The sequence below is a fragment of the Chiloscyllium plagiosum genome, unplaced genomic scaffold (assembly GCF_037043375.1).
Source record: "Chiloscyllium plagiosum isolate Xiang-an unplaced genomic scaffold, Cpla_swu_hap1 HiC_scaffold_44, whole genome shotgun sequence".
In the NCBI taxonomy this organism is placed as follows: domain Eukaryota; kingdom Metazoa; phylum Chordata; class Chondrichthyes; order Orectolobiformes; family Hemiscylliidae; genus Chiloscyllium; species Chiloscyllium plagiosum.
In genome coordinates, this window is record NW_028270182.1 from 6,608,868 (window position 1) to 6,636,514 (window position 27,647).

The 27,647-nt window shown below is 48.1% G+C and overlaps 1 protein-coding gene across 7 annotated transcripts; it reads left to right on the forward strand.

Moving 5' to 3' along the window:
- Positions 1–216: 216 nt before the first annotated feature.
- On the forward strand, positions 217–27,558 carry LOC122544310 (uncharacterized). Of its 7 annotated transcripts, none has more exons than XM_043683459.2 (3): positions 217–286; positions 15,172–15,799; positions 26,748–27,558. In XM_043683459.2, the coding sequence occupies exons 2-3, from the start codon at positions 15,235–15,237 to the stop codon at positions 26,951–26,953; spliced, it is 771 nt and encodes a 256-aa protein (XP_043539394.1). In that variant the 5' UTR covers positions 217–286; positions 15,172–15,234; the 3' UTR covers positions 26,954–27,558. The 7 variants fall into 7 exon arrangements, with proteins under 7 accessions (XP_043539394.1, XP_043539393.1, XP_043539392.1 ...); XM_043683458.2 differs by lacking the exon at positions 217–286 and adding an exon at positions 1,016–1,200; XM_043683457.2 differs by lacking the exon at positions 217–286 and adding an exon at positions 1,331–1,455.
- Positions 27,559–27,647: the final 89 nt, after the last annotated feature.

Below are 27,647 nucleotides of genomic sequence, written 5' to 3' on the forward strand. Positions count from 1 at the left end.
GGGTGCGTGTTATATTTTTGACGTCTTACAACATACACTGTAATTTTAGCTTGCACGTCCCCTTTAAGTAACATGGGCTCTGACTGGAGGGAGAAGCTTAGTTGAATCTTGGACAGAGAAAGAGGGAGCGAGAGTAATTGAGTCAACAAAGGGTTAAGGAGGTGTAGGGGTTGGTTCAGAAACATCCTGGCTAAGCATCATTTCATGGAACGGATGCTGTGACAGCAGCGTGTGTGTCTGTGTGTGTGTGTCAGCGAGTGAACTACAATATTTCTCCAGGGATACGGTACGTGTGAGGTGGTGCAGGGGGTTATCTGGGGGGAGGTTATCAGCGGCTTCTTTAAGGTAATGCTAATGGGGTAACACTTCAAGCTGGGGTTTGGAGTGAAGGGTCTTTTCCCTAAGGTGGGGGTGGGAGGGGTGGATGTAAAACTATGGGGCATATTTTTAAGGCGAAAGGGGAAAGATTTAACAAGGACGCGAGGGACAACTTTCTAACGTGGAGAGTGGGTCGTGTGTGGAATGAACTGCCAGAGGGAAGTGGTGGATGCAGTTACAGCATTTAGAAGGAATTTGGAGACGTTAAAGAATAGGAAATTGGAGGGATACGGGCCAAGCGCGGGCAGGTGGAACCAGTTTAGTTTGGATTATGGTCAACATGGACTGGTTATACCAAAGGGTCTGTTTCCATGCTGTATGACTGTGTGGCTAATAGGGTCACATTTAATGCTGGGGTTTATCTGGGGGGGGGGAGGTCTTGGTGTTAAGGGGCTAATGAGGTAACATTTAATGCGGGATCTGTCTGGGGGGTCTTGATTTTAAGGGGGCACAAGGAAACATGTGACAGAAGGGCTTATCAGGGTGGGGTGGAGGGAGGTCCGTGAGATCTATTTGTGAGTCCACGTGGTTTATTTGGATGTCTGAGGGATTGTATTAAACCGGGTTCATCCTGGGGCGTGGGGTTTTCGGGAAACAGTAAGGGGTTTGTAAATTCGCCCGCTGCGGAGCGAACAGAAGTTTTGTTTTGAAAAAAAAAGTCTTTTATTTGGAAACCGTAACCCACACTGCTCCTTGAAGTGGGAAGGAGGGGTTTTCGTGTTTTACACACAGTCTGATCGTAGTCAGATGTGTGTGTTTGCTGTAGATAAGGGATTGCTGAGCAAGCCGGACAAAGAAAACAAAATGTTCACCAGCCTTCAGGTAACCTCCAGCCCAAGTTTCCTTTTCTGTGACTGGAGATATCTTTCGACATGAAAGTGCAGTTGTACATTTGTGGAAATTCAAAGGCAGAGAGTTCACGTTGGGGGTCTGGCTTGTCGTTTTGCATGTTGACTGACGTCTGTCATGACTCCCAACCTCACTGGCTAGGAGCAGTAATAGCCTTAGAGGAATGCCAGAGAGAGAGAGAGAGAGAGAAGCACAACAGGTGAACTGTTTTGTGCCTGGCAAAAACAGGTAAAGTGAAACCCCCTCACAGTTTCAGTATTGTTAATGCTTGTGTGTGGAATGTGGGGCGGAGTTATCCCAGACTCTTCCCAAAGAGCAGAAGGAAAAGACTCTGAGATATATTTTACTTGGGAGAAGTAAAGGCTATCGAAGCTTGAGGAGGAGGTAACTTTCTGTTTTGCTTCGGGAAACTATGAGAGAAGGTGGGAGGTGGGGGGAAGGAATTGACCCTGAGGCAAGTCTGAGAGGGTAAGAACCTACCTCTGACACAGCCGCCTTGCCTGTTCTGAAAGACTGGAAAGCTGTGGGTGGTTCTGGTCAATCCAGCTCAGCATCTGGATTCAACCTGCACAAGCCAGCAGCGAGAGAAGCAATGTCATTTTGTAAATAAGGAGAAATGCCGGAGGCTTGAGCGATCAGGGGAATTTGACTAGAGGAAGGTACAGTGACTGAGTTTGGCTGCTATATTTCTCTGGATCACTGGACCGATCCCAGAGATGAGGAGGTTTGTCAGATGAAGTGAGACTGAACAGTTTAGGCCTACACTAAATTTAGGAGAATGAGAGGAGATCAAATTGAGGTAATCAAGATGATAAACAGCGTGGATAAAATGGACATGGATCAGATTCTTCCTCCTTGTAGGTCATGGTCTTCGGACAAGGGGGAGCAAATTTAAAAACAAGTTGGGAAGAAGCTACTTGTCCCAAAGGATTGTGAATCTGTGGAATTCACTTCCCCAAAGTGCGGTGGATGCTGGGACAGTGAGTCAATTTAAGGAGGAGTTAGACAAATGTTTAATCGGTAATGGGTCGAAGGGGTATGGGGAGAAGGCAGGAAATTGGGAGTGAGGAGCGAATCAGCTATGACGGAATGGCGAAACCAATTGATGGGCCAAATGGCCTAATTCTGCTCCTCTATCTTATGAACTTATACTCTGGTCTTTTTCTGTCAGAGGTCCGTATTTATGCCTCGTTGCCCACAGAATGGGTTCCCACTTCAAACGGTGAGATATATAGAGGAGGGTGGTCAGCATCCCAAGAAGGTGTGGGGAGTTGTGGCAGGGGGGGGGAAGCAGGGAGAGGGGAGTGTTCTTTCGAAACTCTCTGAACGGGCAGATTTCCCCCCCACCTTGTCATGGATCCTGATTAACCAAGACTGAAGAAACATAAACAGAAATCGCTGGAAAAGCTCAGCAGGTCCGGCAGCATCTGTGAAGAGCAATCAGTGTTAACGTTTCGGGTCCAGTGACCCTTCCTCAGGACTGACGGTAGCTGGGAATTACAGAAGATAGGGTGGGGAAAGGGGGTAAGGAGTAAACAGTCAGTGGGGATAGAGCCCAAAGAGAGAGAAGAACAGTTAGACAGATGAAGGAGTGGCTAATGACCAGCCTGGGAGGGTGACTAACTCCTGATGTGGGCGATAAGTGGCTAACAATGACGACTAGGCCTGGTGTATGGGGGTTGGGGTGAGGACATGGAAGAAGATGTCTCAAACCCTCAAGTTATTGAACTCCATCTTGAGTCCAGAAGGCTGTGGGGTTGCCAAGCGGAAAATGAGGTGCTATTTTTCCAGCTTGCGCTGAGAATGGAGAAAAGGGTTCAGAAAAGATTTACAAGGATGTTGCCAGGGTAGGAGGGTTTGAGCTACAGGGAGAGGCTGAACAGGCTGGGGCTGTTTTCCCTGGAGTGCGGAGGCTGAGGGGTGACCTTATAGAGGTTTACAAAATTATGAGATGCATGGATATGATAAATAGACAAAGTCTTTTCCCTGGGGTGGGGGAGTCCAGAACTAGAGGACATAGATTTAAGGTGAGAGGGGAAAGATATAAAAGAGACCTAAGGGGCAGCATTTTCACGCAGAGGGTGTTGTGTGTATGGAATGAGCTGCCAGAGGAAGTGGTGGAGGCTGGTACAATTGCAACATTTAAAAGGCATTTGGATGGGTATATGAACAGGAAGGGTTTGGAGGGAGATGGGCCGAGTGCTGGCAGATGGGACTAGATTGGGTTGGGATATCTGGTCCATGTGGACGAGTTGAACCGAAGGGTCTGTTTCCTTGCTGTACAACTCTATGACTCTATGACTATTTGTTCAGGAGAGTGACCCGCACGCGTTGAGAGGCTTTGTCGGGAATGTGCAGGGTCAAAGTCCAAAAAGAGGCGCTCAAACCTCCAAATTCTGCGGGCCCTGCCCGTGCCACTACAGTCGATCTGCTGATCGTGTGTCGGGCTTAGAAACCATCAATCCTGAGTGGAAGCAAGTCACCCTCGATCCTGAGGGACTGCCTGAGCAGAAAGGAGGAGCTGACCATTCAGCCCCTCTATCCTGTTCTGCTATTCAATGAGATCACAGAGTCATAGAGCACGGAAACAGACCCTTCGGCCCAACTAGTCCACACCGACCCTCTGAAGAGTAACCCACCCAGACCCATTCCCCTACCCTATTATCCTATATTTACCCCTGACTAATGCACCTAACCTACACACCCCTGGACACTATGGTAAATTTAGCACAGACACATATTTGGACTGTGGGAGGACACTGGAGCACCTGAAGGAAACCCACGCAGACACGGGGAGAATGTGCAAAGTCCCCACGGACAGTTGCTCGAGGCTGGAATCAAACCCGGGTCCCTGACGCTGTGAGGCAGCCGTGCCAACCAATGAGCCACTTATCCAAATGCCTTTTAGATGATGTAACTGTATGCTGTGGTTCTGTTCGCCGAGCTGGAAGTTTTTGTTGCAGACGTTTCGTCCCCTGTCTAGGTGACATCCTCGGTGCTTGGGAGCCTCCTGTGAAGCGCTTTTGTGGTGTTTCCTCCGGCATTTATAGTGGCCTGTCCCTGCCGCTTCCGGTTGTCAGTTTCAGCTGTCCGCTGTAGTGGCCGGTATATTGGGTCCAGGTCTATGTGTTTGTTGATTGAATCTGTGGATGAGTGCCATGCCTCTAGGAATTCCCTGGCTGTTCTCTGTTTAGCTTGCCCTATAATGGTAATGTTGACCCAGTCGAATTCATGTTGCTTGTCGTCTGCGTGTGTGGCGACTAAGGATATCTGGTCGTGTCGTTTCGTGGCTAGTTGGTGTTCATGGATGCGGATCGTTAGCTGTCTTCCTGTTTGTCCTATATAGTGTTTTGTGCAGTCCTTGCATGGGATTTTGTACACTACATTGGTTTTGCTCATGCTGGGTATCGGGTCCTTCGTTCTGGTGAGTTGTTGTCTGAGGGTGGCTGTTGGTTTGTGTGCTGTTATAAGTCCTAGTGGTCGCAGTAGTCTGTAACTGTAACTGTACACACATCCACCACCTCTTCTAGAAGTTCATTCCACATGCAAACCACCGTGTAAAGAAAGATTGCCCCTCGTGTCTTTTTAAAATCTGTCTCCTCTCACCTTAAAAGTATGCCCTCTTGTCTTGAAATACCCCACCTGAGGGAAAACACACCTGCTATTCACCTTACCCATACCCGTCATGATTCTATAGACTTGGCTGATCTGTATGTTAATTCCAGTCAAGATTAGAGTGGTGCTGGAAAAGCACAGCAGGTCAGGCAGCATCCGAGGAGCAGGAGGATCGACGTTTCAGGCAAAAGCCCTTCATTAGGAATGAGGCTGGGAGTCTCGGGGGTGGAGAAATAAATGGATTAATGGTATGTTAACTCCATCTCACTGTCTTGTGAGTAAAGGCTAAACAGGTTTGGACTCTATACAGTGGAGTTTAGAACAATGAAAGGGGATCTCATTGAAACATATCGGACAGGGTCAATGCTGACAGGATGTTTCCCCTCATGGGAGGGTCTCGGACCAGAGGGCACTGTCTCAGTATAAAGGGACCCCAATTTAAGACTGAGATGAGGAGGAATTTCTTCTCTGAAAGGATTGTGAGTCTTTGGAACTCCTTGTCACAGAGAGCTGTGGGTGGAGACCTTGTACATATTGAAGCTTGTGAGAGATTCTTAATCCGTCGGGGAACGAAAGGGTATGGGGAAAGGGTAGGAAAGTGGACGTGAGGAATGTTGGATCAGCCACGATCCTATTGAATAGGGGAGTAGAATTGAGGGGCCGAACAGCCTACTCCTGTTCCTGTTTCTTACGGTCTCCCTATCCTGGTTCCCTCAGCCTCACTAAAGTGGTAAGATTTGGACCCATCTCCCCATCATGTGACCTTGGGTCTCTCAATTGCCAGTCCAGTGAATTTAGTACTGCACCACCCTCTTCCCCCAAGGGAACGATTATGTTTAATGGGTTAAATTGCCTCTCATGTTTCCTCTTAGTAGCAACTGCGTCTTCACCTTGGTATTCTAACCAGGATTATAACTGTCAGCATTGAACTTAAAGCTCTCCGTGTTTCTAACTCTCAGTTTGCTTCTCCCAACCCTGTCTAAGTTCGGGGCTGAGACTTTTGCTAGGTTTCTGTCTCTGAGGCAAAGTTTTGGATTTGGTTGCTTAGCAACTGAAGTAAAAGCCATAGGCCTGGGACCCAGATGAGGTAACGTTTAAATTTAGTTCATTACAAACACTATGCCCAGTGGGATGCAGTGTTGTTTTTGTTTAAATTAGGCATTTCCAATGGTCCCTTACGTGTATTTTTAAAGTTATTAACCTTTAACCATCCAACTGCTGAAATCTGGCTTTACTCTCCCCCTTTCTGCACAACCCACGTTATCCATTTGGAAGTTTAAAAAGAAATTGCATCTCTGCATCTACCCTTTCGCTAGACCTTGAAAGGTCCTAGAGCGCTGTATGGCCAATGGTCTACAGTTACTGTTGTAAAGCAGGAAACGGGATGGCCAATTTGTGCACAGCACGATCCCAGGGGGGACAGATCCATTGTTCTGCTGTGAAATCCGTACCTTTGACTTGTTTTAAAACACCCATTACAAAGACATGAAGATCATGTTGTGAAACTCGGAAGAATTCAGAAAAGATTTACAAGGATGTTGGAGGATTCGAGCTATAGGGAGAGGCTGAACAGGCTGGGGCTGTTTTCCCTGGAGCGTCGGAGGCTGAGGGGTGACCTTATAGAGGTTTATAAAATCATGAGGGGCATGGATAGGATAAATAGGCAAAGTATTTTCCTTGGGGTTGGGGAGTCCAAAACTAGAGGGCATAGGTTTAGATTGAGAGGGGAAAGATATAAAAGGGACCTAAAGGGTGACTTTTTCACACAGAGGGTGGTACGTGTATGGAATGAGCTGCCAGAGGAAGTGGTGGAGGCTGGTACAATTACAGCATTTAAAAGGCATCTGGATGGGTATATGAATAGGAAGGGTTGGGAGGGATATGGGCCAAGTGCTGGTAAATGGGACTAGATTAATTTAGGATACCTGGTCGGCATGGACAAGTTGGACTGAAGGGTCTTTTTCTATGCTGCATGACTCTATGCCTTGGTCAGACTGGGGAGTGTCTCTCACTATGTAGCTTACTGCGAGCTATAGACAACAACAACAGCTTGCATTCGTATGGTGCCTCCAATACAATGAAACATCCCGATGTGTTTCCAAAAACCTTGACGTTGAGTCACGTAAGGTAATGGTGGGCGCTTGGTGAAAGAGAAGCATCTTCAAGGAGGAGGGAGAGGGTGGAGAGGCTTTGAGGGGGATAGGGGGAGGGGGGAGAGTTCCAGAGAGCGGGTCCCCAGTCAGCCAAAGGCACCGCCTTCGATGATGCTGTGATTATAAATGGGAGGTCAGAGTTGGAGGACTGCAGAGATATTCGTCGTGGGTTGGAGGAGATGGAGAGAGGGACGAGTCACAGCCTTTTACAGTGCAGAAGGAGGCCATTGGACCCATTGCGTTTGTACTGGCTCCTGAAAGAGCACCCTAGTTAGTCCCAGCCACCAGAATTACCTCAGTAGCTCTGTAAATTCATCACTTTCAAACATAAATCCAGCTCTCGTTTGGATCTGAAAAATCAATGCGGAAGACAGCATCTGGAAATACTGGTACTGCATCCTCACACACAGTTTGAAACCGTTACAGTGCCATTGATGTGATCATCGATAAACAGTCAATATCTCATCTCACCAGTAAAGGTCTTCACACTGAGTGTGCATTTACTGTTGCCAAGATCATCCCTGGTGTGCATGTCCATCCATCCTGTAAGGTAGCAGGACAGAGAGAGAAAAATGATAAGATACTTGCCTTTATTAGCCAAAGCATAGAGTTTATGGATAGGGGGGTTATGCTAGAACTGTATAAAAGAGCTGGTTAGGCTGCAACTAGATTATTGTATGTAGTTCTGGAATTCACATTATAGGAGGGATGCACTAGAGAAGGTGCAGAGGGGTTTTACCAGGATGTTGATGGCTTGGACAGAATTACCAGGATGTTGCCCAGTCTGGAGAGATGAAAAGAGATCGGACTGATTGGATTTGTTTTCCTTGGAGCAGAGGAGACTGACTGGGGACATGATAAAGATGGATAAAATTGAGGAGTATCGGTATTTATTTGTTATTGTCACATGTACCCAGGTAGAGTGAAACGTTTCGTTGTGTGTGCAGTATAGGCAAATTAGATTAGATTCCCTACAGTATGGAAACAGGCCCTTCGGTCCAACAAGCCCATACCGACCCTCCGAAGAGTAACCCACCCAGATCCATTTCCCACATTCACTCCTGACTACGGGCAATTTAGCATGACCAATTCACCTGACCTGCACATCTTTGGACTGTGGGAGGAAACCGGAGCACACCCACGCAGACACGGGGAGAATGTGCAAACTCCCCACAGACAGTCACCCGAGGCAGGAATCGAACCTGGGTCCCTGGCGCTGCGAGGCAGCAGTGCTAACCCCCACTGAGCCACCGATCATACTGTACAAAATGTATCAGGGAATAGAACAGAGCGAGGAATACAGTGTTACGGCTGCAGAGAAGATTCACAAAGAGTGGAGGTCAACTTTAAATGTGAAAGTTGAGAGGTCCAGTCAGATGGGCGGCACGGTGGCACAGTGGTTAGCACTGCTGCCTCGCAGCGCCAGAGATCCGGGTTCAATTCCCGACTCAGGTGACTGACTGTGTGGAGTTTGCACGTTCTCCCCGTGTCTGCGTGGGTTTCCTCCGGGTGCTCCAGTTTCCTCCCACAGTCCAAAGATGTGCAGGTTAGGTGAATTGGCCATACTAAATTGCCCGTAGTGTTAGGTAAGGGGTAAATGTAGGGGTCTGGGTGGGTTTCGCTTCGGCGGGTCGGTGTGGACTTGTTGGGCCGAAGGGCCTGTTTCCACACTGTAATCTAATCTAATCTAAGTCTAGTAAAAGCAGGGAAGAAGCTGTTCTTGAACCTATTCATATATATATATTCAAACTTTTATGTCCACTGCCTGACAGAAGAGGGTGGAAGAGATTATAAACGGGGTGGGAGGGGCCTTTGATGATGTTGGCTGCTTTCCCAAGTGTAAATGGAGTCAGTGGGCGGGAGGTTGGTTTGTGCGATGGACCGGGCCGAGTACACAGTTCTCTGTAGTTTCATTACGGTCCTGGGCAGAGCAGTTGCTGTATCAAGCCGTGATGAATCCGGACAGAATGCTTTCTGTGATGCAGCTATAAAAACTGGTGAGAGTCTTTAGGGATGTGCTGAATTTCGTTAGCCTCCTGAGGAAGCAGAGGCGTTGTTGTGCAGGGTGGACAGAAAGAAACCTTCCCTCTTAGTGGAGGAATCAGTGACTGGGGGGGTGGGGAATAAAGTTTACAGAGGATGTGAGGTAAAATGTGAGGTAAAATGTGAGGTAAAACACATTGCCTGTAAGGGTAGGAGAGGCAGAAAATCCTCATCACATTGAAGGAGGATTTGTGTGTCCACCTGCTATGCTGAGGCCTATAAGGCTCTGGGCCACATGCCAGGAAATGGGATGAGAAGAGTTCATAGAATGCCTACCGTGTGGAAACAGGCCATTGGGCCCAACAAGTCCACACTGACGAGTGTCTGACCCAGACCCATTCCCCTACATTTACTCTGACTAATGCCCCTAACCTGCACATCCCTGGGCACTATGGGGCCATATTAGCATGGCCAATCCACCCTAACCTGCACATCCCTGGGCACTATGGGGCAATTTAGCACGGCCAATCCACCCTAACCTGCACATCCCTGGGCACTATGGGGCAATTTAGCACGGCCAATCCACCCTAACCTGCACATCCCTGGGCACTATGGGACAATTTAGCACGGCCAATCCACCCTAACCTGCACATCCCTGGGCACTATGGGACAATTTAGCACGGCCAATCTACCCTAACCTGTACCATCCCTGGGCACTATGGGACAATTTAGCACGGCCAACCCACCCTAACCTGCACATCCCTGGGCACTATGGGGCAATTTAGCACGGCCAATCCACCCTAACCGGCACATCTTTGGAAGGAAACCGGAGCACCCGGAGGAAACCCACACAGACGCAGGGAAATTTGTGCAAACTCCACACAGACAGTCGCCTGAGGGTAGAATCGAACCCAGGTCCCTGGCGCCATGAGGCAGCAGTGCTAGCCACTGAGCCACCGCAGGCATTAGGTGGCTGTTTATGATTCGATAGGCTGAAGGGCCTTCCTTTGTGCTATAAGCCTCCATGTATTTGACTCGGGCACTCTCTCCTCTGAATTAGCTCCTTGCAAGTTAGCTCCTTAGCTAGCGATGGTTAAGGCTGACACCGACAGTGTGGTATTAATGGCTGAGCGCGGTGGGGGGGGTGTGAACTGTCAGGAATTCCGTGTTTCGGAGGAGGAGGCATTTCGGAGATTCTGTCTAGCCTCTCAGGCAGTTATTATTTTGATGAAGAGTCGAGGGTTGGGGAAGATTTACCCCACAGTCCTGGGGCCAACATTTATCCCTTACCGCCCAACACGATTGAGCCATTCAGCAGGGAAACAGACCCTTCAACCCATCTCATCCATGCTGACTGGGTTTCCTATACTGACAAGTCCCATTTGCCTACGTTTGGCCCTAAACCTTTCCTATCCTTCTCCCCATCCAAATGTCTTTTCAATATTGTCACTGTACCTACATCTATCACCACCCTCCATTCACTCACCACCCGCTGTGTGGAAAAAGTTGCCCCTCAGGTCCTTTTTATATCTTTCCCCTCTCACCTTAAACCTATACCCTCTAGCTTTGGACTCCCCCACCCCAGGGAAAAGACCTTGGCTATTTACCCTATCCATGCTCCTCATGATTTTATAAACCTCTATAAGGTCACCCCTCAGCCTCCGACGCTGCAGGAGAAAAATGTTTCAGCCTCTTCCTCTAACTCAAACCTTCCAGTCTCGGTAACATCCTTGTAAATCTTTTTGGCGCCCGTTCCAAATAGCATCATTAGTAACATCCTTCCAATAGCAGGGCAACCAGAATTGTACACTGCACTCCAAATGTGGTGTCTTGAACAGCCATAACATGATGTCCCAAGTCCTTTACTTCATGACAAAAACAGAAATTGCTGGAAAAGCTCAGCAGGTCTGGCAGCATCTGTGAAGAGAAATCAGAGTTAACGTTTCGGGCGGGTCTGGTTACCCTTCCTCAGATCTCATTTATGTTCATTTCTGATTGACAGCATCCACACTTCTTTCAGTTGCTAGACTTAATGCTCTGATTAGGTGAAAGTGAGGAGTGCAGATGCTGGCGATCAGAGTCCAGATTAGAGTCATGCTGGAAAAGCGCAGAAGGTCAGGCAGCATCCAAGGAGCAGGAGAATCGACGTTTCGGGTAAAAGCCCTTCATCAGGAATGATGCTCTGATTGATAAATGTGCCAAACGCCTTCATCAACACCCAGTACACCTGTCAGGCCACTTTCAGGGAACTATGTACCTGCACCCCTAGGTCCCGGTTTGACAACTCTCCCCAGGGCCCCACCTTTAACCGTGTAAGTCCTTCCCGGGTTTGTCTGACCAAAATGCAGCAGCTGCCTCCTTTATCTGCTCACTCCTTGCAGCGTAGTTTGTGGGAGGGTGCCGTGCACAAGTTTGGCTGTTGGGTTTCTGTCTATAAGTTTGCTCTGGGTCGATAAACAAGGGGGCGGGGAACTTAGTGTGCCACATACAATGATATTAGAGAAGGGTATGATATCTTCTCGTGTAAAAGCTCTGGGTATTGTGGTTGCTATGGCGGTGACTCCATTGCGTGTCTCGATTTGCGCTCGGCCGTTTCATTGGCAAGTGGTTGCCAGGGAAAGATTTAATTCCCTCTGCTCGGTCGAGGGAAAAGGTGAGTTAATTATTTAGAACTTAATTAGTGGGTGAGCTGCTGTGACTGCAGGAGGATTAGGAAGAGCTCAGTCAGTAACGACAGGGCTGGACGGTTACTGAACAAGTTCCACAGTACAATCTGCAGCCTCCCCCTGGACACAGGTATGTACATTCTGTTGCAAGTTAGAGTCACCCGATCCTTTCTCCACACGGGTCATGGTGTACGAATGGCTGTGACTGAAGCAAATCTGCATTCGCTGTGATTTTAGGAAGAAGTGAGTTTGTGGGCACGTCATGGTGATATAGAATCACAGAGATGTACAGCACAGAAACAGACCCTTCGGTCCAACTCATCCATGCTGATCAGATATCCCAACCTAATCCAGTCCCATTTGCCAGCACTTGGCCCATATCCCTCCAAACCCTTCCTATCCATGTACCCATCCAGATGCCTTTTAAATGCTGTAATTGTATCAGCCCCCACCACTTCCTCTGGCACCTCATTCCACACACGCACCACCCTCTGTGTGAAAATGTCGCCCCTTAGATCCCTTTTAACTCTTGCCCTTCTCACCTTAAACCTAAGCCCTCTAGTTTTGGACTCCCTACATTGGGGAAAAAAAAAGATCTTGCCTATTCACCCTATCCATGCCCCTCACGGATTTATAACCATCAGCCTCTGATGCTCCAGGGAAAACAGCTTCAGCCTATTCAACCTCTCCCTGTATCTTAAACCCTCTAACCCTGGCATAATCCTTGTAGATCTTTTCTGCACCCTTTCAAGTTTAACAACATCAGGCAGGTGTGACCAGTTTGATTTGGGCTCACGTACGGCATGGATTGGTTGGACCGAAGGGTCTGTTTCCATGCTGTCTGACTCGATAGCTCTATAACATCCTTCCTATAGCAGGGAGACCAGAATTGAATGGAGTGTTCCAAACCAATGTCCTGACCTCTCAACTGCCATACTCAATGTCTTATCCTCTAGAGTATCCTGCTTTGTGTGTGTGTGTGTTCGTTCCACCTGAGCATCCGCCAGTGATGGGATCTTGCCATGCCTTGTCTCTAAATCAAAACGGTGCAGGTCCAAAAGTACTAGTCCAGGTGAAATGGGTTGACTGGTCAGCTTAGGGTCTTGGGCAATTGCTTGTGTGAGTGGGTTACCAAATCCCATTTGTACTGTGGAGGGGAAGTCACGAAAGGGTAGACAGGGACATTTGCTCCTCACAGTCTCCATGTGCTTCGGGAGTATGTTAACTCTGGCTCAGTTCCCTTTTGACTCTGAGCCAGAACTTTGTCCCAGGCGAGGAACCCGAGAACCAAAATCCAGACTGACATTCCCTGGTGCAGTGCCAAAAGACTGCGACATTGACTGAAGGTACCACCCTGTCCTGCCCTCTCCGGTGGGTGCAAAAGGGAACGCGCTGGGCACCTATCTCAAAGGTGAGTGACGGGTGTGTCATCCCTGTGGACAATATTGACCCTTCGCTAATGTCATTCAAGGAGAGAAAAAGAAACAGATGGTCAGATCACTAACTGTTTTCGGGAGTTTGCTCTGCCCAGATTAGTTGCTGCATTTGCGTTTGGAAAATGTGACTGCTCTCCAAAAATTACTTTGTTGCTGACAAGGCATGCTGGGTCATCCTGGGGCTGTGAAAGGTGTTACAGAAAGAGGAAAATTCCATTCTCTGTCTCTCTCTCTCTTTCTCTCTCTCGCCATTCTCTGGATGGACAAATTGGTGATGGTTGACCTCATCCCTTTATACCCTTGAGTAAGCGATATCCAGGTGCTCTTGTGGTGCAGCGTTAGTCTCCCTGCCTCTGGCTCAGAAGTACTGAGTTCGAGACCAGCTGCAGGACCAAATCGGTTTGAGTGTCGATTTGCAAATCCCTCCAAAGCTGGTTAAGAACAGGTGAGATTCCTGTTTAGCCTGTGACGGGAAGGATTTGGAGTCTGGATCATCGCTTCCAAGTTACAACATGAAGGAAAAGTGTAAGCTGCCACGCCAACTCAGATCCGTGCAATTCTGGTCTCCTTCCTGTCGGAAAGATGTTGTGAAACTTGAAAGGGTTCAGAAAAGATTTACAAGGATGTTGCCAGGGTTGGAGGTTTTGAGCTACAGGGACAGGCTGAACAGGCTGGGGCTGTTTTCCCTGGAGCGTTGGAGGCTGAGGGGTGACCTTATAGAGGTTTATAAAATCATGAGGGGAATGGATAGGATAAATAGACAAAGTCTCTTCCTTGGGGTGGGGGAGTCCAGAACTAGAGGGCATAGGTATAGGGTGAGAGGGGAAAGATTTAAAAGGGACCTAAGGGGCAACTTTTTCACGCAGAGGGTGATGTGTGTATGGAATGACCTGCCAGAGGAAGTGGTGGGGGCTGGTACAATTGCAACATTTAAAAAGCATTTGGACGGTTATATGATCAGGAAGGGTTTGGAGGGAGATGGGCCGGGTGCTGGCAGGTGGGACTAGATTGGGTTGGGATATCTGGTCGGCATGGACGGGTTGGACTGAAGGGTCTGTTTCCGTGCTGTACATCTCTATGACTCTCAGACCCGGGGGGTGGGGGAAGTGTTGGTAAAGTTAACTGGATAGTGGGTGTGAGCAACAACACAGAGCATTTGATCTCTGTTCTGGCCTGCATGGGTGCCTCTGTGATTGATTTATTGCTGTCACATGAACCGAGATAAGATGAAAAGTGTTGTTTTGCACACTCTGCAGGCCAGTGATACCATACAAAGTACATCAGGGTCGCAGAACAGGGTGTAGAGTACAGTGTTACAGCTGCAGAGAAGTTGCAGAGAGAGAGAGCTCGGAATTAACATTTGAGAGGTCTGTTCAAAAGTCTGATAACAGCGGGGAAGAAGTTGTTCCTGAATCTATTCATAAGTGTATTCAATCTTTAATATCTTCTACCCCTCAGAGGAGGAGGGAAGAGAGTATAACCAGGGTGGGAGGGGTCTTTGATTACGTTGGTTGCTTTCCTGAGGAAATATAAACGGGGAGGTTCTGAGGAAGGATCGCTGGACCCGAAACGTTTCTTTCCACAGATGCTGCCGGACCTACTGAGCTTTTCCAACAGTTTCTGTTTTTGTGTCAATGGATGGATGGAGGGCTGGTCTGGCTGATGGACTGGGCTGTGTTCACGACCCCTGTTGGGGTCAGACCTGGAGTGGTGGTGGGGGGGGGGGCAGGGTATGCAACAAGACCCACCCACAGAGACAGTGGTAATGTCGTGGGCACTCAAAGTCAAGTCCTGCCCTCTGGGGGGGGCAGGGATGGGGAAAGAAACATGGGGTTCAAATCTCACCAGCTGGCAGAATTCCAACTGGATCTAGCATGTAGCCTCAGGGAATGGTCAGTTCTGACGCGGACTGTTTTTGAAACCCGTCTGGCTAACTAACATCCTTCCGGGAAGCGGACTTACCCAGTCCTTGTCCAGGGTCACAGCAACACAGTTAACTTTGATCTACCCTCTGAACTAGCCACTCCGTTAGGGGTGGGCCAAGAGAAAAAGTATTGTCTTGTCTGAAATTCTTTGTCTCTCCCCATTCAGGTCTGACTGATTTAGCTGAAGAGAAATCCTGGCAGGAGGACCGAACCTGAGGCATTCGAGATCATGTCGCTTAACAATTTCCACTTCATCCACAGCATTAAAAACTCTCCAGCTGTCTTCCGAAGGTTCAAGAAGGACAAGACGAAGAGTCTGTCCCACGGTGATCCGCTGTTCAAGGTGCACTACACGGGCATGGAGAAAATCTACTCGCTGCAGGTGGACCAGACCCGGGAGGTGGTTAACCGCCTGGTGGGTAAGGATACCGGTAAGGCCTGTAAGGACCACGCCTTGGTGGTGAGGCCACGCTATCTGGAGGTGAAGGAGATCTCGAGCGGACGGCAGATCACCAAGACCTACCTCCACGACATCGCCTACTGCACGGCGGACATCGGGCACACCAACGTCTTCCTCTACATCTGCAAGAGCAAAGGGCAGCTTCAGTGTCGCGTGTTCCTCTGTAGCAATGCAGAGAAAGCCAAGGCCATCACCGTCTGCCTGGCCAAGTCCTTTGAGACAGCTTTCAGCCAATGGCATGAGACCTACAACAGCCAAACACAGCTGGTTCCCTCGTCGGGCACTGAGCCCGGCTCTGACCATCAGGACCATCCTCACCATGGCACTGATAAAGGTGAGCAAAGAGTCCCCGGTTACGCGCGGTCCTGATCTGGAAGGATATCGGCCATTCCTTCACCGTCGCCAGAGTTCCCTCCTCCGGATGGGACTGTGTGGGTGCCCCTGCACCACACAGGGCCTGCAGTGGCTCAACAAGGCAGCACCGTGGCACAGTGCCCACTTGTAGTCTCGCCCACAAGGGGGGGAGCGATCTTCTCAGGAAAGCAGGAGCCCTTCAGCAGCCCAATCTGTGCTACTCCCGCCTCAGAGCAAAGGAAGCAAATCCCAGCGAGTTCAGCTCTCAGACTCAACAAGCAATGGTGCTGGAAAAGCACGGCCAGTCAGGCAGCGTCCGAGGAGCAGGAGAGTCAACGTCTCGGGCATAAGCCCTTCATCAGGAATGAGAGGGTGGCCCAAGGGGGCTGAGAGATAATTGGGAATGGGGCGGGGCTGGGGGAAAGGTCACTGGGAATGTGGCAGGTTGGTGAAGGTGGGGGGTGAAGGTGATAGGTTGGAGAGGAGGGTGGAGTGGATAGGTGGGAAGGAAGATGGACAGGTGGGACAGTTCAAGATGGCAGTGCCGAGTTGGAGGGTTGGATCACGGATAAGGTGAGGGGAAGGGGAGATGAGGAAACTGGTGAAATCCACATTGATCCCTTATGTTTGGAGAAGATGAGGCGTTCTTCCTCCAGGCGTCGGGTGGCCAGGATTTGGCGGTGGAGGAGGCCCAGGAGGTCAGCTATGTTGAGTGTCGAGACTGTTTGTTTGTTTTCTTCAGAGCAGAGAAGGCTGGGGGAGGCGGGGGCAGGTGACATGATTGAGGCGTACAAGATTACGGGGCTATGGACAGGGTGAACAGAGAGCAGCTAACTTGCCTGAAGGGTCAATCGGGAGAGGGGGACAGCAGCTTCAGAGATTTGGGGAAAAAAGCCTTTTCACTCAGCAGGTGGCAGAAATCTGGAATGCGCTGCCTGGGGAGGTCGGAAACCTTCTAACCTCTTTCAAAAAAAAAATTTGGACAAGCACTTCAAATATCATAACATCCAAGGGTATGGGGCAAATGCAGGAAATTGAGATCCACGCACCTTTATGTTGGTATAGACTCAATGGTCAGAAGGGGCTGTTTTGCGCTGCACGAATCTATGAAAGCCAATATCTAAGGCGGTAGGCTCAGCCACATGCAATAGTCCAGTTGGCATCTGACCCATCAATCGCAGGAGACTTCAAGAATGTTGGGTAGAACAAGCATTTATGGACATTCCTCTCCTTCACCCAGTATGTTTCAGATCAGGGTAATTTTCAGTGTGTGATTTAGACACGCTCCCTTACCTATATACTGTGTACAGTTCTGGTCGCCACATTACCAAAAGGATGTGGACGCTTTGGAGAGGGTGCAGGGAAGGTTTACGAGGATGTTGCCTGGTGTGGAAGGTGCCAGCTATGAAGAAGGGTTGAGTAGGTTAGGTTTTTTTCATTAGAAAAAAGGAGATTGAGGGGGGACCTGATTGAGGTTTACAAAATCATGAAGGGTACAGACAGGCTGGATAGAGACAAGCTTTTTCCCAGGGTGAAGGATTCAATAACGACAGGTCACGCTTTCAAGGTGAGAGGTGGAAAGTTTAAGTGGGGGATACACGCGGCAAGTACTTCTCACAGAGAGTGGTGGGTGTTTGGAACGCGTTGCCAGCAGAGGTGGTAGAGACAGGCACGGTAGATTCATTTAAGATGCGTCTGGATAAATGCATGAGTAGATGGGGAGCAGAGGGATATGGATGCTTAGGAATTGACTGACAGGTTTAGACAGTACATTTGGATAGGCTCAGGCTTGGAGGGCCGAAGGGCCTGTTCCTGGGCTGGAAATTTTCTTTGTTCTTCTTTGTATATGAGTTCCACCATGTCACTGAGTTGCCTCAGCCCAACCTTGTGAAACTGGTTAGGATGAATCTGATAAGCATCTTCATGCATTATAATCACCCTTTTATAAAAGGCAAGAGAAATGGTGGAGATATAAATTCTTTCGCATCAACGAAGGGAGAGATTAAATATGTAGATTATTCATTTTAGCAATTCACATTGAAGTTTTAATGCTTGATGGCAGGGGGGTCAAATACTAAGTCAGTAAAAGTCAGTAATTAGGCTTTTCAGGAAATGAAATGGAATTGTTTAATCTCTCTTTTATAAAGTTATTTTCCTGCCAATTTTACAGAGATATTATCTGGGAAAACAAGTGTTCGTCTAGTGGTTCAGGTTACAGATTGGTCATGTTTTTTTCCTGGAGCATAGAAGGTTAAAGCAGGGGGGAGCGGGGTGATTTGAAGAGGGAAAAAAAATAAACAAAATAACTGCGGATGCTGGAAATCAGAAACAGAAACAGAAATTGCTGCAAAAGCTCAGCAGGTCAGGCAGCATCTGTGGACAGAAATCAGAGTTAATGCTTCGGGTCATAGAGTCAAAGAGATGTACAGCATGGAAACAGACCCTTCGGTCCAACCTGTCCATGCCGACCAGATATCCCAACCCAATCTAGTCCCACCTGCCAGCACCCGGCCCATATCTCTCCAAACCCTTCCTGTTCATATACCCATCCAAATGCCTCTTAAATGTTGTAATTGTACCAGCCTCCACCACTTCCACTGGCAGCTCATTCCATACACACACCACCCTCTGTGTGATAAAGTTGCCCCTTAGGTCTCTTTTATATCTTTCCCCTCTCACCCTAAACCTATGCCCTCGAGTTCTGGACTCCCCGGCCACAGGGAAGAGACTTTGCCTATTTACCCTATCCATGCCCCTCATAATTTTATAAACCTCTATAAGGTCACCCCTCAGCGTCTGATGCTCCAGGGAAAACAGCCCCAGCCTGTTCAGCCTCTCCCTGTAGGTCAAACCCTCCAACCCTGGCAATATCCTTGTAAATCTTTTCTGAACCCTTTCAAGTTTCACAACATCTTTCCGATAGGAAGGAGACCAGAATTGCACACAATATTCCAACAGTGGCCTAACCAATGTCTTGTACAGCCCCAACTCCTGTACTCAATACTCTGACCGAGAAGTGACCCTTCCTCAGAACTAGTGGTAGCTAAGGAAATGTTGGTTTTATACAGAAGGTGGGGTCGGGGGAGGGGTTAAGAAGTGAAGAATAGGAGAGAAAAACAGTTGGAGAGACAAAGGAGTGGATAACAATCTGACTGGGACGGCAAATAGCTATTAATGGGGACCGTTAGTGTCTAACAATAGGTTGTGTGTAATCGCAGACTGTGATAACAAGGCCTGGTGTGTGGGGGTTGGGGTAAAGACATGGGAGAGCTCCAACCCTAAAGCTGTTGATCTCGAAAGTGAATCCCGAAAGCTGGAGAGTTCCCAAGTGGAAAATTAGATTAGACTAGATTCCCTACAGTGTGGAAACAGGCCCTTCGGCCCAACAAGTCCACACCAACCCTCCAAAGAGCACCTAGACCTACTTCTCCCTGACTAATGCACCTAACACTAGGGGCAATGTAGAATGGTCAATTCGCCTGACCTGCATACCTTTGGACTGTGGGAGGAAACTGGAGCACCCGGAGGAAACCCACGCAGACACGGGGAGAACGTGCAGACAGTCGCCCGAGGCTGGAGTCGAACCTGGGTCCCTGAAGCTGTGAGGCTGTCGTGCTAACCACTGAGCCACCGTGCTGCCCATAACGAGGTGCTGTTCCTCCAGCTCGCGCTGAGCTTCGCTGGAGCAAGTCCGAGACAGAGATGTTGGCCGGGGAACGCTGGGTGTGTTGAGGTGGCAGGCAACTGAGAGCTCAGGGTGTTTTCTGCAGACAGAACATGTGTGTTCTGCAAAGCAGTCACCCAGTCTACGCTTGGTTTCCCCCATGTAGGGCAGACCACATTGTAAGCAGCGAATGCAGTAGGCGTTATTTTCATTTTGGGTTTAGAAGTAACGGAGCAGGGTCAGTAAACAGAAACATTTACGCTAGTAGGGCCTGGGGTAGGAGATTGGGTTCAGAGGATGTAACCTTAATATCGGAACCGAATTGTCCAGGGGTGAGATTTGAAAATGTTGCTTGGCTACATGGGGACGGCTGGAGTGTGGACCCCACTTCGCAAACAGCAGTAGATTCTGGTGTAATTGCTCATGTTTAAGTCTGAGATCTATTGGCTTTCTCTGAGCAATGGTGTTAAGGAGTGTGGAGGCCTGGATGGGTAGGCAGAGAGAGGATGCACATCCGATATAGACCAGGTAGGCAGAAGATTAGATCCCCGACGGTGTGCAAACAGGCCCTTCGGCCCAACCAGTCCACACCAATCCTCCGAAGAGTAACCCATCCAGACCCATTTCCCTCTGACTAATGCACCTAGCACTATAGGCAATTTAGCATGGCCAATTCACCTGACCTGCAGATGCTGGAGATTAGAATCAGGGTTAGAGTGGTGCTGGAAACACACAACAGGTCAGGCAGCGTCCAAGGAGCAGGAAAATCGACGTTTTGGGCAAAAGTACTTCATCAGGAATGATTTCTGATATAGATTAGATTGAATTAGATTACTTACAGTGTGGAAACAGGCCCTTCGGCCCAACAAGTCCACACCGGCCCGCCGATGCGCGGCTCACCCATACCCCTACATTTACCCCTTCACCTAACACTACGGGCAATTTAGTATGGTCAATTCACCTGACCTGCACATCTTTGGACTGTGGGAGGAAACCGGAGCATCCGGAGGAAACCCACGCAGACACGGGGAGAACATGCAAACTCCACACAGTCAGTCGCCTGAGGCGGGAATTGAACCCGGGTCTCTGGCGCTGTGAGGCAGCAGTGCGAACCACTGTGCTACTGTGCCGCCCACATCATCCATGATGTGAGTGAATGGCCTCCTGCTGTTCCGATAGGATCTGTTGGATAAGATCTATGCACCGACAATTATTGTTTAATTAAAATAGAATAATTAATTAGCTATTGTCATGATTCATAATTATATTTGAAATATTTCTCTGCTAATGCGCATACTCCTTAGTGATAGAGTAGACGTGGTGAAGATATTTGCACCAGTAGGAGAGACCAGGACCCAAGGAGATGACCTCAGAGTGAGGGGCTGACCCTTTTGAACTGAGATGAGGTGGAAGTTCTTCAGCCAGAAGCTGGTGGATCTGTGGAACTCATTGCTGCAGAGGGCTGAGGAGGCCAAGTCATGAAGACCGAGACAGATAGGGTCTTGATTAGAGTCAAAAAGTGTGGCGCTGGAAAAGCGCAGCAGCTGGAAAAGGCAGCTGGAAAAGGCAGCATCCAAGGAGCAGGAGAATCGACATTTCGAGTCCTCACCTTCTTCCAGGTTTAGATTAGATTAGATTACATTACAGTGTGGAAACAGGCCCTTTGGCCCAACAAGTCCACACCGACCCGCCGAAGCGCAACCCACCCATACCCCTACATTTACCCCTTACCTAACACTACGGGCAATTTAGCATGGCCAATTCACCTGACCTGCACATCTTTGGACTGTGGGAGGAAACCAGAGCACCCGGAGGAAACCCACGCAGACACGGGGAGAACATGCAAACTCCGCACAGTCAGTCGCCTGAGGCGGGAATTGAACCCGGGTCTCTGGCGCTGTGAGGCAGCAGTGCTAACCACTGTTCTGGATTAGTAAAAGGTGTCAAGGGTTACGGGGAGAAGGCAGGAGAATGAGGTTGAGAAACATATCAGCCGTGGTCGAATGGCAGACTCGAAGGGCCGAATGGCCTCATTCTGCTCCTGTATCTTGAAGTTTTGTGGTCTCGCAAGCCAGCAAAAATAAATAGAGTTATAAAAACCACACAATGCCAGGTTATAGTCTAACAGGTTTATGTGGGAGCACTAGCTTTCGGAGCGCTACTCCATCAGGTGGTTGTGGAGAATAAGATCGTAAGACACAGAATTTATAACAAGAGTTGACAGTGCGATGCAACTGAAATTAGATATTGTAAAATCAATATATTGATTGTTTGTTAAATCTCTCATCTTTTAGAATGACCATGTTGTTTTCAGAGAAGCGGTCTGAAAGCTATAGGACTATAACCTGGTGTTGGGTGATTTTTAACTTTGTCCATCCAAGGAACTATGGAGCTATGAGGGAGGAGCTGGCCAAAGTACAATGGTGCAATACCTTAGCAGGGATGACAGTGGAGGAACAATGGCAGATATTTCTGGGTATAATGCAGAAGATGCAGGATCAGTTCATTCCAAAAAGGAAGAAAGATCCCAGGAGGAGGCATGGGTGGCCGTGACTGACGAGGGAAGTTAAGAAACATATAAAGTCAAAAGAGAAAAAGTATAACATGACAAAGATAAGTGGGAAAACGGAGGATTGGGAAGCTTTTAAAGAACAACAGAGGATTACGAAGAAGGAAATACGCAGAGAAAAAATGAGGTACGAAGGTAAACTGGTCAATAATATAAAGGAGGATAGTAAAAGCCTTTTTAGGTATGTGAAAGGCAAAAAAATGGTTAAGACTAAAATTGGGCCCTTGAAGACAGAAACAGGGGAATATATTACAGGGAACAAAGAAATGGCAGAAGAATTGAATTGGTACTTCAGATCTGTGTTCACTGGGGAAGACACAAGCAATCTCCCTGAGGTAACAGTGGCTGAAGGACCTGAACTGAAGGGAATTTATATTTGCCAGGAATTGGTGTTGGAGAGACTGTTAGGTCTGAAGGTTGATAAGTCCCCGGGGCCTGATGGTCTACATCCCAGGGTACTGAAGGAGGTGGCTCGAGAAATCGTGGATGCGTTGGTGATTATTTTCCAGAGTTTGATAGATTCGGGATCAGTTCCTGCGGATTGGAGGGTGGCTAATGTTGTACCATTTTTAAAGAAAGGAGCGAGCGAGAAAGCAGGAAATTATAGACCAGTTAGTCTGACCTCAGTGGTGGGAAAGATGCTGGAGTCTATTATAAAGGATGAAATTACGACACATCTGGATAGTGGTAACAGGATAGGTCAGAGTCAGCATGGATTTATGAAGGGGAAATCATGCTTGACTAATCTGGAATTTTTTGAGGATGTAACTCTGAAGATAGATGAGGGAGATCCAGTAGATGTAGTGTACCTGGACTTTCAGAAAGCTTTTGATAAAGTCCCACATAGGAGGTTAGTGAGAAAAATTAAGGCCCATGGTATTAGGGGCAAAGTACTAACTTGGATTGAAAGTTGGTTGGCTGATAGGAAACAAGAGTAGTGATAAACGGCTCCACTTCGGAATGGCAGGCAGTGACCAGTGGGGTACCGCAGGGATCCGTGCTGGGACCGCAGCTTTTTACAATATATGTTAATGATTTAGAAGATGGTATTAGCAATAACATTAGCAAATTTGCTGATGATACTAAGCTGGGTGGCAGGGTAAAATGTGAGGAGGATGTTAGGAGATTACAGGGTGACCTGGACAAGTTAGGTGAGTGGTCAGATGCATGGCAGATGCAGTTTAATGTGGATAAATGTATGGTTATCCACTTTGGTGGCAAGAACAGGAAGGCAGATTACTACCTAAATGGAGTCAATTTAGGTAAAGGGGCAGTACAGAGAGATCTGGGTGTTCTTGTACACCAGTCAATGAAGGTAAGCATGCAGGTACAGCAGGTAGTGAAGAAGGCTAATAGCATGCTGGCCTTCATAACAAGAGGGATCGAGTATAGAAGCAAAGAGGTTCTTCTGCAGCTGTACAGGGCCCTGGTGAGACCACACCTGGAGTACTGTGTGCAGTTCTGGTCTCCAAATTTGAGGAAAGACATTCTGGCTATTGAGGGAGTGCAGCGTAGGTTCACGAGGTCAATTCCTGGAATGGCGGGATTACCTTACACTGAAAGACTGGAGCGACTGGGCTTGTAAACCCTTTAGTTTAGAAGACTGAGAGGGGATCTGATTGAGACATATAAGATTATTAAAGGATTGGACACTCTGGAGGCAAGAAACATGTTTCCGCTGATGGGTGAGTGCCGAACCAGTGGACACAGCTTAAAAATACGGGGTAGGCCATTTAGGACAGAGATGAGGAGAAACTTCTTCACCCAGAGAGTGGTGGCTGTGTGGAATGCTCTGCCCCAGAGGGCAGTGGAGGCCCAGTCTCTGGATTCATTTAAGAAAGAGTTGGATAGAGCTCTCAAGGATAGTGGAATCAAGGGTTATGCAGATAAGGCAGGAACAGGACACTGATTAAGGATGATCAGCCATGATCATATTGAATGGTGGTACAGGCTCGAAGGGCAGAATGGCCGACTCCTGCACCTACTGTCTATTGTCATCCCAGTCCAACACCAGCACGTCCAAAAAATAAATAAAAGAACTGTATGAGACAAGCGCCCAGAGATCTGCACTTTTGATCTTTTGAGATTTTGTTTACCCTGTCTATATTGTTTTATTATCCATAGTATACGCGTCTGACTGTCTGCCTTAATTGTGACCCAGCGTGCATGCCATAAAAGGAATATAGCTTAAGTTGCACGACAGTAGATTTAGCAACTCTCTCTTTTTTTCTCTGCTGTTTGTTAGTCACTACCAATTATTTTCATTAATGCCAAAACTTGGCATGAATTACTGCTGGCCTGAGTAGCACTCAGATAGGCAAATGAGTTGCAAAAATAGCAATTGCTGGAGAAACTTAGCAGGTTTGACAACATCTGTGGGGAGATATAAATAGACAATAGATGCTGGAGTAGGCCATTCAGCCCTTCGAGCCTGCACCACCATTCAATATGATCATGGCTGATCATCCTCAGTCAGTATCCTGTTCCTGCCTTATCTCCATAACCCTTGATTCCACTATCCTTGAAAGCTCTTTCCAACTCTTTCTTAAATGAATCCAGAGACTGGGCCTCCACTGCCCTCTGGGGCAGAGCATTCCACACAGCCACCACTCTCTGGGTGAAGAAGTTTCTCCTCATCTCTGTCCTAAATGGCCTACCCCGTATTTTTAAGCTGTGTCCTCTGGTTCGGGACTCACCCATCAGCGGAAACATGTTTCCTGCCCCCAGAGTGTCCAATCCTTTAATAATCTTATACGTCTCAATCAGATCTCCTCTCAGTCTTCTAAACTCAAGGGTATACAAGCCCAGTCGCTCCAGTCTTTCAGCGTAAGGTAGTCCCGCCATTCCAGGAATTGACCTCGTGAACCTACGCTGCACTCCCTCAATAGCCAGAATGTCTTCCCTCAAATTTGGAGACCAGAACTGCCACAATATTCCAGGTGTGGTCTCATCAGGGCCCTGTACAGCTGCAGAAGAACCTCTTTGCTTCTATACTCAATCCCTCTTGTTATGAAGGCCAGCATGCTATTAGCCTTCTTCACTACCTGCTGTACCTGCATGCTTACCTTCATTGACTGGTGTACAAGAACACCCAGATCTCTCTGTACTGCCCCTTTACCTAACTTGACTCCATTTAGGTAGTAATCTGCCTTCCTGTTCTTGCCACCAAAGTGGATAACCATACATTTATCCACATTAAACTGCATCTGCCATGCATCTGACCACTCACCTAACCTGTCCAGGTCACCCTGTAATCTCCTAACATCCTCCTCACATTTCACCTGCCACCCAGCTTAGTATCATCAACAAATTTGCTAATGTTATTACTAATACAATCTTCTATATCATTAATATATATTGTAAAAAGCTGCAGTCCCTGCACTGATCCCTGCGGTACCCCACTGGTCACCGCCTGCCATTCCGAAATGGAGCCGTTTATCACTACTCTTTGTTTCCTATCAGCCAACCAACTTTCAATCCAAGTTAGTACTTTGCCCCCAATACCATACGCCCTAATTTTGCTCACTAACCTCCTATGTGGGACTTTATCAAAAGCTTTCTGAAAGTCCAAGTACACTATATCTACTGGATCTCCCTCATCCATCTTCAGAGTTACATCCTCAAAAAATTCCAGAAGATTAGTCAAGCATGATTTCCCCTTCATAAATCCATGCTGACTCTGACCTATCCTGTTACTACTATCCAGATGTGTCGTAATTTCATCCCTTATAATAGACTCCAGCATCTTTCCCACCACTGAGGTCAGACCAACTGGTCTATAATTTCCTGCTTTCTCTCTCCCACCTTTCTTAAAAAGTGGTACAACATTAGCCACCCTCCAATCCGCAGGAACTGATCCCGAATCTATCGGACTCTGGAAAATAATCACCAACGCATCCACGATTTCTCGAGCCACCTCCTTCAGTAGACTTATCATTCCAAGATAAGTATGATACAGTGGGTCGCTCAGTGATTAGCACTGCTGCCTCACAGCACCAGGGGACCTGGGTACAATTCCACCTTTGGGTGACTGTCTGTGTGCACATTTTCCCTGCATTTGTGTGGGTTCCCTCTGGATGCTCTGTTTTCCTCCCGCTGTCAAGACAATGCAGGCTGGGTGGATTGGCCACTGGAAATGCAGGGTGTTCACCTTTTGTTTTATTTTTGTAACTAATTTGTCTGACGGTGTTTCTGCTTCAGATCTCCAGTTTCATTGGAGGCAAATTGATTATTTTTTTATTCGTTCACGGGATGAGGGTGTCGCTGGCCCAGCATTTGTTGCCCTCCCTAATTGCCCAGAGGCCAGTTAAGAGATGACCACATTGCTGTGGGTCTGGAGTCACATGTAGGCCAGACCAGGTAACAATGGCCTAAGGACATTTGTGAACCTTAAGGACATTTGTGAACCAGATGGTTTTTTTTCCCCAAAAATTAATAATAGATTCATGGTCATCACTGGACTACCAATTCCAGATTTTTATGGAATTCAAATTCCACCATCTGTTGGCGGGAGGGGATTTGAACCCAGGAGCCCAGAACATTACCTGGGTCTCTGGGTTAACAGTCTGGTGATAATATCACTGGGCCACCTCTTGGCGTCCTGACTGGGATTTTATCTGACTGGCTTGTGCCAATCGGTTTGCCCCACTCGGTTAGGCTGTGCCAGACTCATGTGGATCTGCTCTTTCTCCACAGGCAGCTCGTTGGACGAGGAATCGGAAATGAACCGTCCACTGGAAAGCGACGAGGAGGCGGAGGTCAGGATGCACCGGGAGTTTCTCCAGCGGGCAACGTCATTCCGAACCCCTCACCGCCTGGACACGGGGTACCACGATGTGGAGGATCTGACCAGGGATTCCTCAGTCCAGGAGCTGGCTCAGGGCGAGCAGGAGGGAGACTGACCACCCACTCGCTCCCCGCCGGCCTGCTTTATGTTGACTAATCCTTAACCAGGGGGAGACAAAACAAACAAACTAATTGCCAACATGGGACGCAAATCTTCAAACCGGAGGCTCTTGTTGATCCTTGTTTTGAAATACAAGAGGGCGATGATTGCAATTTCTCCCCCAAGGTTTTAATCAATACGACAGCTTCGTAATGATAGGTCATGCTCCGAGAATGTGACAGCAACACCTCCAACGCAGCAATGCTTAAGCGTGTTACGGGAAGATACCTTCTCCTCTTTAACAACTCGAGGCCTTTTTTTTTCCAGACCTTTTTATGTTTAAGACCAGGCTGAATGTCTCCTTGAGCATGCCTCACCTGAACGAAGAGTATATTGTGTTTCGACAATGAGTTGATCTCATTGAAACCGCAGACGATCCTTTGGGCGTGCTTGACCGGCTAGAGACAGAGGGGCTGTTTTCCCTTGGCTGGGGAGTCCCCAACTGTATGGCAAGTGGGGGGAGCAGGAGGGGTCGCTGGTTTTGAAATGAGATGAGAAGAAATTTCTCCTCTCAACGAGTTGAGAGTGGAAGGAAGTTACAAACGCAGAGGGTTCACTTGCTGAGTTGTTTTGACACTGAGGGGATAGGGTTGGAAGATCAGCCATCTGGTGGCTTTGCTGGGGAGAGATAGAGCTCAAAGGGGCCGAAT

Coding starts and splice junctions, on each gene's coding strand:
- LOC122544310 (XM_043683459.2), top strand. CDS start 15,235: ATGTCGCTTAACAATTTCCACTTCATCCACAGCATTAAAAACTCTCCA. Junction 15,800..26,747: donor TCACCATGGCACTGATAAAG/GTGAGCAAAGAG, acceptor CTTTCTCCACAG/GCAGCTCGTTGGACGAGGAA.